Source organism: Polyodon spathula, chromosome 3 (assembly GCF_017654505.1).
Source record: "Polyodon spathula isolate WHYD16114869_AA chromosome 3, ASM1765450v1, whole genome shotgun sequence".
In the NCBI taxonomy this organism is placed as follows: Eukaryota; Metazoa; Chordata; class Actinopteri; order Acipenseriformes; family Polyodontidae; genus Polyodon; species Polyodon spathula.
The window spans coordinates 62383632-62396151 of NC_054536.1; the positions used below are offsets into that span (position 1 = coordinate 62383632).

At 36.0% G+C, this 12520-nt stretch overlaps 1 protein-coding gene across 3 annotated transcripts in view; it reads right to left on the minus strand.

The window, feature by feature from the left end:
- samd12 (sterile alpha motif domain containing 12) overlaps window positions 1-12520 on the minus strand; it is a 116796-nt gene that overhangs the window by 58815 nt on the left and 45461 nt on the right. For all 3 annotated transcript variants that reach the window (XM_041245654.1, XM_041245655.1, XM_041245653.1), the window contains exon 4: window positions 8111-8251. In XM_041245654.1, the coding sequence (XP_041101588.1) occupies window positions 8111-8251 (141 nt within the window). The remainder of the gene's footprint in view (window positions 1-8110; window positions 8252-12520) is intronic.

Below are 12520 nucleotides of genomic sequence, written 5' to 3' on the forward strand. Positions count from 1 at the left end.
ATCTCAGTTTTCTTATTTATTTCAATACTTTTTTTACTTACAATAGTAGAGCCACAAATCTCTTTTAGTTTAATTGTTTCTGGCATATTAAATGTGCTTCAAAGATTCTGCCATTCTGCTCTCGCTGGATCAGAATGTTTTGAAACTCTGAGTCTAATTAAAAAAGATGCATTTGCCAGATAAAGGTGGTTTGGAACTTTCAGCAGGCCAGTCTGACCTTTTCATACCAGCAGCTCTCTTTTCAGACCTTATACATTCACTAATAATATTTTTCTACTGTTATACTAGAATAAACAGGAATACAGAATCCTACAGTATTCTCAAATACTAATACAGAGTACATTATAAAATGTGTTCTGAATAGTATGTTTTAACAATTTGTTTAATATTTCTGCTGACTTTATATTCTTTAAAATCCATTACAGTCATTACAATATTTGTTACAGTTTCACAGATGTTTAATTTGTATCCCAAAGATCAGTCTGCTTCCAGTAGCTGTGACAGTCTTGTGTCAGTTCTCAGTGAGTCTGTCAAAGCCACCACAGGTGTGGGTGACAGTCTTTAAAAGCCTGATACCTAAACAAAACTTAAATCTTATTAGCTGGGCTCCAATCTCTATATTCTCATTCCCATCATCAGTTGGAAATACTTCAAATAAATTAAGCTGTTTCTATCAAAGAGCCATCCATCTCTGCTGCTTATACCTTTCACTCAAAAAAGGTGCTTGTACAAGGAAAGACATGTATTAGGGTCATTCGTGACAATGCCATACATTCAGATATGCCAGACACAATGTATGTCTCCAAATAATAATTTAGTTTGATGCTAGGTCACTGTGAATTGCATGATCCAAAGAGACACTGAAAAAAAAGTGTGTTATATTGATGCCAAAGGCAGGATGAAAATAGATGAAAGAGCAGATGCAAGTAGCTTACTAAGTTGCTACAATTAAAAACAGGATTAAAAGAGGGTATATGAAAGACATACTCAACAGAGTTTAAACTAACAGTGATAGAACGGTTAGAAAAGGGCAAGAAGCTTTCAGAAATAATGATGGACTCCAGTGTTTCAAAAACACAAGATGTGGACTACAGTAATTAAAATAGTTTTAGCATTAAACAGAAAGAAAAGTAGTTGGCAAACTATGTGTTTTATCTTGCAGCCATGCACTGTAAAATTTTCTATGCAAGTTTACAAATGATGTATTTCTGTGAAATACGTACAGTATATGTTCCGTATTTCCGGTTTATTCTGAATTTTTAAACTGAACGTCAGTTCTTACTGATTTATACTCAATTTTTGGTCTACTGTTCAATATTTTTCCAGTACTATTTTCTAAGAAATACAATATTTTGATTAAAATGTTGTTTTATTTTGGCTCCGACATTGTAATAAACAGCCCTACATTGTATCCTAGGATACAGAAGGTATGTTTAGCCGTCACAGGAGCAAATAACTTTCCAACATCGCACATTATTCTCTGTTCACAAACACATTATCACCCAATTCTGTTAACCAATCAAAGTCTGATTATTGTGGCAATTGCTGGGCGAAGTAGCTACTAGCTTGATCAAAAACTAAACTGAAATACTTACATGAAAATATTACATTTTTAGTGGATGAGGAATGGGGAGAAAATGTAAATCAGTTTATGAATATTCAAAAGAGCAAATGTTTCGAAGTATACAAAAAGCAAAAATAGCATAAGTCAGATGAGACAGAGGATTCATAGCACTGCAAATACTGCTACATTGAGGTACATGTTCACACTGACAATAAAAGAACATACTGAAAAATAAGCGGAACGTTAAACTAAAACAAGAATGTGAACTGAGAGACAAGCAATCCATTTACATCCACTGTTTGTTACAGAGAGGTGTATATTGGTGACTTTGTGCGACGGTACTGTCCATCATATTAAACACTGCCTAACAGCGACAATCTTAATTGTAAATATTTGACAGAAAATGGTGATGATTTAGTTGGTAAACTTATATGCATTGATGGAAATGTCCTGTGTGATTTTGTATGGGTCTCCCAATGGCTTGCACTGTCCAGTTCTTTCCATTTTTCTTTCAAACCTGGCTTGTTTCTGCTGTTCATACCTTCTGCAGATATCATTTCCATCAGCACAGATTCTGCTTCATCATACATGCCAGGGACATTAAACTTAATCAGAAACCAGAACTGCTTCGCATCATATTCGATATGTAAAGTGTGTATACTGAGATTTTTTCCCCAAAATTTTTACCGATGTTTCAATTAAAAACACATTCTTACTGCTTTTATTCCTATTTTAATATATGTAAAATAAACAAAAAAAATTCCCGGGAATTTGTTTTAAAGATAGAAACCAAAAATGCAGAACACTAAGTTAAGTACTGTATATGTAAAGTATTGTATAGTATCATAATGTGTCAGTATGGCACCATGATCTACTTTGTGTTATTTGTGTACTAAGTAGGCTATGGAAAAAAAGAGAATGCGCTAAAATAAGTTTCAATTTAAAATGATCTTTTATTATTATTTTCGCATTGTACAGTAACGTACAATGCTCCAGGAACGTACTACACTACGAAACCATCTCTATTGTGGATAGGATCAACATCCCCTAAACTAACCTACTGCTGTTGCTCCCAAAGTCCCCGTCCCTATTACAGTCCTGACTGGGCTGAGCCTCCACAGGCACAGTCTTGCAGATGAAGGCTTCCGTAGTAGTTATGCTCTCCTCCTCGAGGTAAACAAAGCGTCGCTCTGTGTAGCATGGTGGTGCATTCACCTCAAGCTGCTACACAGATGCTTCTTGAGCTGTGCACAGAATCCCCGGGCACAGCCCCCAGCCAATCCAGACCTCCCAATCAGCTCAGCACCTGGCGAGCCAACTGGCCTCTTGTTATGCTTCCCAGCTGCACACATCCACACAAGAACCAGCAAAAGAGTCCTCCCTGTCACATATAGATTAAAGTACTACTGTACTGTATACTGTAGAGGCCTACTTTACAGTTATTTTATCACAATGATTTATACATTTAAAATAAAATGAGCACTATAAATGTGTGTGTGTGTGTGTGTGTGTGTGTGTGTGTGTGTGTGTGTGTGTGTGTGTATGTTATTTTTTTTAAAACCTTAACATTTTGGACGACCTGTCTGTCTTCCGGCATTGTGTGTCTTCTGACGGTTTAGCAAGGGACTACTGTACAACTGAAATGGTTCTCGGCAGTATTTTTAAAAGGTAAAAGGGCAGTCAGGTCCTATGTGTAATTCTGTAAAGTTACTTAGTTGAAAACCTAGTATAACTTGTGATTCACAAAACAGAAATCAGCCCTGCCACAAATGGAACTAGTTGGCAATCTGGCAGTTTATGCTCAGACAAGTTGATAACAGCAGGAGAATGTGGACCGTGAAACTGTATAGCTGATGAGTCAGTGTGTCTACATAGGTTATAAATCATACCTGACCTTTACATCTCACCAATGTCATCTCTGTAGCACTGAGATTTGACAACTTTTTTCAGCCTTGCTGAGCTCAGAATACAACTTGAGATATAAAAAGGCACTTAATTCTTTGCCCAGAACATTTTAAACCAAAACACCATTAAGAAGAATAAGACTTGTAAGACTTACTGAGACTTTCAAATCCATTTTCTTACATCTTATTAGCATTAGCACCATTATCACTGGTTCACAGATTATCTTTTTTCTTTTTCAATTCTAAATACGGATTTTTCAAATAGAAAAGGTATGCAACTTCTTGGTACTCAATCACTTCCTGTAGATTACCTGGGTGAGAATCAAATTGTGCACAGGAAAAGGTTAGATACCAAAATAATTATGTTGTATACTGTATGTAAAATCTTTTTTTTTTTTTTTAAGTGACTGAAAATAGTGGTAAATACTTTAGCCATTTCCCAACCAGGACGACAGCAGTACTCACTTGTACCAACTTACTTCTTTTCAACCTCAGCTGTATAACATTCAAAACTGTCATTATGTGCAATGAACAGCAGAATAAACAAATTGTGTGCGTGATATTAAAGGTTAATGCTTAAAATGACACTGGAGTACATAATCCTCTCTAAAAAGCAGTGGTTGTTGCGCCAAGCCAAGACAAACCACATCTGTTCTTATGTTTTAGAAAAAGCTTGTTCCATTGATTTCAATAGTATATGGATTATATTCTGGGTTCACCTTAAATGATACTACTATGGTTAAAAGTATATTAGTAACATCACCCAGCCAGGACTGTAAAACAGTAGCAGCTTATAAAAAAAGAAATAATGTGACCTACATCCACCATTTGTACAAATAGCACTATGGAGAGAGACAAACAATTCTGATCCCATCACTTTCAACAGTATTGTTAAAAAACAAACAAACAAAAAAAGTATAAAAGTGTGCCATGAAGATGCATCACCCCCAGACTTTTTGGCCAGGTCGACTATGTCTGTAGAACAGAAAGTGAAATAGGATTTTTTTTTGTAATACCTTACCTTAGTTGTGGAATTTGGCAAATGTGTTTTACCCAACAGCTAACTTTATTTCTTTAAAATTGGTTAAGGCATTTGCATTTAAGAGTTTAGTTCAGTGACTCCAGCAATTCTGAGGCGTCAATAAAGCCAAAATCAATATCTAAAGTGCTTGGAGTCCCAGGAAGATATAAGAAGATTTGTGTATACGAGATTTTTAAGGGGTAAGTACTGTAGCTTCAAATGTTGTTTTTTTTTTCACCTTTCCATTATGTTTACCATTACTCTGACTGGTTCTGAATTCTGTTGATGTGACCTTTCAACTGTTGTGGCCTCACTTTACTATTTCTATTGGGTCAGAAGAGTTGAAAGGTCACCAGACCTCAGAAACAATACAAGAATATACATTTGTATGATTTTGTACTTGTCTGTTCAGATTTTAGAGCAGAAAATATTCTAAGATTGTTTGCATTCTCAGATGTACTCTGTGCGTGGATGTGGATGTGGATGTGGATGTGGATGTGGATGTGGATGTGCGCGCACTCGCGCGCGCACGTGTGTGTGTGTGTGTGTGTGTGTGTGTGTGTGTGTGTGTGTGTGTGTGTGTGTGTGAGCAAGCCACTTGTCACGGCCTGCTTGCTTACTTGCTGGTGTGTGAGGAGACCTGTGGTGTCATATTTCAATTGCCTGCTAGTCAAGCATGAATGTAGTGAGAGCTTTGGAATTGTCTTTGGGCTTAGAGACTAAGATATTTACTTTCTAACTTTTCTGATTTCTGTTTATTAGTTGTGTGCTTAATAAAATACTACTATTGATTAAACATTCCTTGTGTCTGTGCGTGAATGTGTGTTCATAGTAAATCCTTGATCTTTGGAACACATCAATTTAAACAGCGTAAGTAGAGGACTAATCAACCCAGATAAACATTAAATTATCAATTATTGATTTGTTCCTACAAAGGGTTGATGTTTTTAAATCTCGATTACAAAACACATTTCTATAGTCTGGCTTATCCAATTATCTAAAATGACATTCTCTCGTCCATATGGAATATTTTACTAGTTTTACTTTTTCGCATCATTTGACTGTTTTATTTATTTTAAACACTTGTAACTATTTTCGGGGTATTCTTGTTATTAATACAATTACAGTTATTTGTTTTTTTCTTCATGTAAATCACTTTATGGCGGCCCTCGTTAAAGGCGCTATAAAAAAATAAAGATTGATTGACTGATTGATTGAACAAGCATCTAGGATCTACTTGACTGGTTGATTCTGATACAGATAATTTATTTTTATTTTTATTTAATGTCTGAGCAACATATTGTAAACTTTATATTAAGCTATTGACACCTTCCTTGTGCATTAGAATCTGAGACTTCTGTTTCGCCTTTTGATTTGATTTATATATTTACTGTATTGCTAAAAAGCTGAGTTTGGTTAATTTAAAAACCGCAAACTACCAGAATAGAAATAGAAATAGAAAAAGTAAAACTCTGAGAAACTAAATCAAGTAGATACATGTTTTCCAATAAACTACCAGGATAAACCAGTTTTGGTGATTGATGGGATTTCGAACCTGGATTACTGCTATCCATAACAAATCTTCAAAATGTACCAGTAGAGAACAAGCCTATTCTATTACACAAATGAATCTTCTTCTTTAAACAGAAACTAATTCCACTGGGAAATGAAATGACTGCAAAAGCCCAGGTAAGGATGCAGTAGGGTCAATTTGACTTTGACCACATTTTCACCAAGTGCAGCTGCTTCTATTTCTGACGCAAAAGAAGTTTCCAAAATGGTGAGAATTCAGTGTGTGATGTATTTACACATACATTATATAACTCTGGGTGCTTCATTAAGTATCATAAACATGTGAGTTCTGGCTTGAATCTGAGCCTATGAATTAAATAATAAAATAAAAATCTCCTGGTGCATTAATAGGAATAACAGAGTCTCCTTTCATGTGGCCCTATATGTTTTAAAACAGTGTTATTGTCTTGTTTAATTTGTTTGTACCTGTTAACCAACAACAGAGTTCATTTCAGTTAATTACCTATGCACTCAATACGATTAATGCATTTCAAGTGTTACTGAACAGACACATTATTTATCATTGCTGCCTGCTGTGTTGTATGCATTCCTGCAATATCTTTTTCAATATAATCATGATGGTTTTAATTTTTTTTTCACTGACATCAGGTTATGCACCCTGTGAAAATGGCTTGCATTAATGTCCCAGAATGCATTATTTCTATCCAAATAAAGCATAATTACTACACAGACCCAAACAGCATTGTTACGTGCAAACTGATCAATGAAATAAATTTAAAAAAAGAAAAGAATGTATTAACACGATAATGGGTCTATGAAGGAACAGTTTGAGCGTCTGTTTGTTAAATATTTTATTGGGGGGGGGGGGGGGTAAAAACATTTTCTGTGCATATAAGCTCATACTGGCGATAATACAAGATGTGTGTTTATGAGTGACAACATGTCAAACAAAAATGATTTGATTTATGCCCAAGGATATGTAAATAAAAATAGAATAGAAAATGATACTGGAGGAATGGTGTAACACAGCAGGTAGAAATGGTAACCAATGTGTCTGTTTGTAAACCCTATGGTCTGTTCAGTGATACTTAAAGATATGCAATAGGAATGTGTGATATATTCATATACATATATTTGAAGTCAATATTTTTTACTCTTCCCTCCTAATGGAGGCAGTAAGGCTTGCCTCCTCTACCCGAACAGGGAAAGAAAAATAGTGTTTAAATTGATCCATTACATTTTTGTTATATGATGGTGGGTAAAATATGGTTCCTTCCTCTATTTGTGTGACTGTCAAAGACACTATTCACAAAACAGTACAAAAAAGTAAAAATAACTAGGCCTACATACTGTACAATGTACAAACGTCAATATTCAATTCTAGAGTATTTACAGTAGTTGAAATATGCCCCCCTCCCCCCTACTTTTTTTCTTTTTACTCTAGGCACTAAGGACAATTGTATTCCAACATTTCAGATCATAATGCGTAGCCTGGGCATTTTAAAATGTGCAAGTCATTGGAACCTCCCAAAGATGACAAAGAAAATAAATGGACTTAAATTCCTAAAGCCAATTAGGTGAGTTTAATAACTTACAGAGATGTATCCTGAAACTAAATGTGCTAAGAATGGCATTTTGTTTTGACTGTTGTTTTTGTAGTATTGCCGTAACTCGTACAGTATGAGGGCAGAATACAAATAACACAGGAAATGGCAGCTGTGCAACCAACCACAAAAAACCCTCTCGTCTAGGTTAAGCCATTAAAAGCACATTTATAAACTTTATTATTGCTTTTTGAAAATGATAACCTAGTGTATGACCACACCTATATGTTTTGCATATTCAAGATTAGCTCTTATTCAAATCATCTATACAAGCAATTCTTTCGGGAAAAAAAAATAAAAAAGTTTAACTTCAGGACAAAAACAACAATCTTGTAAGCTAACAGATCTTGATTAGCACAAATCTTGGACTACCATACCTAAGGTAAATTTGCAGTAAAGGTTCATTAATAGCTGGATTTAGGTAGGTAGGTAGACAACTCCGGTTTTCTATCTGCTGATCATATTTCATGTTGAGAATGTCTACCTTGTGTAAGTAACTGCAGGTTCCTGACTTCCTCCCTCACTCTCAGCTGCAGAACCTGCTGTAAGATGTGCTGTCGCTGGCTTTCCTGTGCTATCCCCATCCTCTCCAGCTTCTTATCTGTTAGTCTCATCAAAGCCCGACCTGAGGGAGAGAGAAACAACAGTGCAGGTTAGGTCAGGGAAAACACAGCTGGCTTAGCCGAATGTGGTTGTGCTGATCTTTCTATTAGAAATAATGTGGACCCCTGCGATTGGATATAAACTCTGACCAATCTCTAAATACTCCTTAATTGTTTGCAACAGTGTAAATTAAATGCTGCTGATTAAGTCTCATAAAGGTTTCTGTCGCTGCCAAAGCTATACTTTATAATAGCCATGGTGTTGCCATCATTTTGATTAACTCCTTGTTCACGCAAAAATACACACACTGTTCCATGAAAACCACCTGTCTTGGCACTGTGCTGAACCAGCGACCAAGTGACACATTAGGTAACTAACTCAATTAGCAAGTACAAACCACAGTAAAGATTCAGGTAGTTGCCCATATAAAATAAATAAGAGATAAACGTTGATTTATGTGCAGTCCATATTCTCAAACAGAACCTTTTGTAAAAATTGGAATTTTCCCACTGCAGATTTTTTTCACATCCCTGATTTCAAAGAAATCAAAAGGCAGTGACAAACCATTTGACACAAGCAACCAAAATGACAAGTTTTGACACCCCAGCAGCAGTTACCAACCCAGACAGCTTGAAAAAAGCAGCCAGTGGAAACCTGTTAACAGATATATTTTTTTATGTGACAGAATGATGCTGTTCTGTGAAGGCTGAATCCAGTTTTGTCTGTAAATTTAAATTTCAAACAATTTTTAAACAATATACTTCTACTTAAGACAGCATAATTATCCAGTAATCAAAGTAGCCATGGTTTAAACAGCATGGACATGATCTATCATAGTGTGGTGCTACGTGCTGTCTGCTCAATTTACAGTTAGGATTGCATCCGTCTCATTAGTGTATGTTTTGGACTCTTTAATCAATGCTGAAGCTAACCAAATAATTCCAGTAAATCTTACCTCATATGAAGTTCCATAATTGTGTAAGTCTCACATCTTGCTAAATAAAAGACATTTTAAACATGTAAGGTACTGAATAGCCCTATTCTGGGCAGCCAGACTGACACTGATGCTGAGATCTTCAAGGTGTTTTCAAAAGGTTTTACAGAAATACATTTTCAATGATTACTACCAGTCACGGCTGCTGAATGTTCTGTGTATCTTGTACAACACCTGGCATTTGTACAATCTGTACAGTCTTGGATCCGGTAGTACCTGTCAACACAGTGTCTACTAAAAGACCTTTTTTATTTATCTTTTTATATAATGCAGAAAATATGGCAATTCCACAGCTGAAAGAACAAAAGCCTGGTGAAGCTTAATAAAGCATTGGTATCAGATGACCTCAGGTGGTGATTGAAAATTTAAAGGGTGACAAACTCGGCGAGATAGTTTTAACAGTTTCTGAAGGGCTTCATTCAGTAGGTAAGAGGTTGAAGCACATTACTGCTGTAATGCACACCTTACTGGTAACCAGTGTAACCAGTGTAAGACCTATTTTAGAGTACAACTGCTTTGTCTGGGACTGTGGCAGTGTGCCCCGCCCATGTGTGTGTTATGTGTCATATGTTGCGTGTAGTGTGTTAAATGTTGGTTCATGGGATATAAATGGGTCTGTGTAGCAAGAGTGATTTAAAATATATATATTTAGGCATGGGGAGTGCACAAATTACTTCATGTGCGGATAAAGTATGTGATGGCATGCGAGCGCGGGATTGCACAAATTACTTCACGTACTGGGATTCAAGTGAATGATTAATTAGTAATTGAATCTCTGCACAGCTGAATATATAGGGACACGAAGCACTCACTCGGGGTTGTGTTTGGTAAATGGAAAACGGGTGTAGAGAGGAGAGAATTTAAAATATTAAAATGAAAGAAAACAATTGCTAAGCATGCCAGTTTAAACTAGCACGATACTTGTTTGTATTAATGTTTTGTTTGTCTGTTCGTTTGGCCACTGGGCCGTTTTGTTTTGTCAATGTGTTTGTATTTTATTTAAACCTTTTCATTTAATAAACATACAAGCAGCGCATTTATCATTTCACTCGCAGTACTGTTTCAATCCGGGACAGGGACCCATTTCAAAAATACAATACTTAGAAGCTCGAGTCTGTGCAAAAATGTGCTTGCAGGGTTGTATTAAATGAGTGGAACTGGGATTCTGCATATGACAACCTGTTTAGTCGCTCTTGTCTTAAACCATTAAGTGGCCGATGGTCCTATTTTATTCTTGTTAATTTGTGTAAGGTTCTGCATTCACTGTGTTCTACCTCTATGCCAGTCTGTGCTTGTCAAAGATCTCGGTTGAGGGGTCTCCACAGTGCTGCTCCTGACCATCAGTTATTCTCGCCTTCAGTTGTGTCGTTATTCTTTCTTTGGCACAGTCTTAGGCTTATGGAATGCCCTTTCGGATTCCACTGTGTCATTGTCAAGCCTCTCCTAGTTTAAAACTGCTGTTCAGTGTCATCTGCGTTTTGAGGCGAACTTACATTAGTTGCAAAGATATATATATTAGGTGTATGTGAGTTTTTATTGATGTTACTTGGAGGTACAGTAATTGTTGGATTGTTTATTATTGAGTATGGTCTACTTGGGTCTCTCTTTGTATTAGTGCTGCACTATTGAGATGTACCTGTGTTGGCTCTGTTTGCACAATGTGAATAAACTAAACTAAACTAAACTAAAAGGCTTGAACAAGTACCTCCACTTCAGTAGAAGAGAGATGAGGGGCGACCCTAGCCATATTCTGTGCTCATTTACTGTTTCTTTCTCAAGAATAAGGAGTGTTTACATATTGTATTGGTGCTGTGGCAACAGAAACACTCCAGCAAGCAGTTTATAGTCTATGTTTGGGAGAAGCCAAGGAGGTCAGGATTAAGGTGCACTAGCAATGCTTTTTGAGGAAGCTTACATTGCACCTACCTACTCCATGCCTAATTCCTCCTGTATTATTAGCTTTCTAATGTCTCATGAGCAGTACAGTTTTAGAAAAGAAAAGAAATTCTCCTAGGCTTAAAGATTTAATTTCTTTGAAGTCTTCTACAAAGATATCTGTATTTGAGGGTTTAAATAGATTAGAGGAACCCACATCCTACAATGCTGCTAAGAATCTTAATGACTGGGTGAGGAAGCCGTTTGCAGCTTTACCCAAACGCTGCCCTGCATTTTAATGAGAGCCGCAACACAGTGACACCACTTCATAAGATTCAGCTGATGTCGCACCATTTTCTGCAATGCTACGGATTCATTTTAATTAGGTTGTTAGGAAAGATTTAATAAGTTACTGGAAGCATTTCTGTAGGTGATTTACTCCACTGATGGGAACGATATTGATTATTGAAGAAGTATGCACTTCAGGTTTATATATATATATATATATATATATATATATATATATATATATATATATATATATATATATATAAAATTAAGGAAAAACAAGTCTTTTAACAAGAGCAAATGTGAGAGTGGGGCTCATATTAAGTGAATTATTACACCACAGTGCACTTCTTGGGATTAGGAAGCTGTGCAGCCATGAAGTGTTCTCATAGGAATATAATTTTGTTGCTATGTACTAAACGAGATGTTTATTTTGTACTAAAAAGGTAGGAACCTGCAGATGTACTTAAATTGTTATTTGGTTCCTTTCGAAAATAAAGCTTTATGTGAGTAGTTTATTTAAGTAGTGTGGTTTGTTGCAGGCAAGGCTTGTACATATCCCCAAGACGGTTGTGTTAAAAAGGAACTGAAGAGCACAAAAAAACAAAATGCCACCTTGGGAATTTCCTTAGCATTATATTTTTATGCAAATGTAAAAGCAACCACACACCCATGGCTAAAATAGCTTGCATACCTTAATTTACATATGTATCCACACAGTACTACACATCATTTGTTTTTCATTTTATCATATCATTTTCAAACCTTGGAAATAACTATGTATTTGAATTGAAAGGCACAATAATAATAATAATAATAATAAATAATAATAATAATAAATAATAATAATATCTTTATTTTTATATAGCACCTTTCATACTGGACCACCATCACAATGTGCTTCACAGAGGTTGGCTGTGAACTGTGCATTATATGCAGAATCACTTACAATAGGACATTGATTTAACATCTGATCCGCAGGATGGAGCACAAGGAGGTTACTTGCTCAGGGTCACACAGTGAGTCCACAATATGAATGAATGATTAGTCAAAATTCCTTAAATGTGTGTGTGTGTGTGTGTGTGTGTGTGTGTGTGTGTGTGTGTGTGTGTGTGTGTGTGTGTGTGTGTGTAG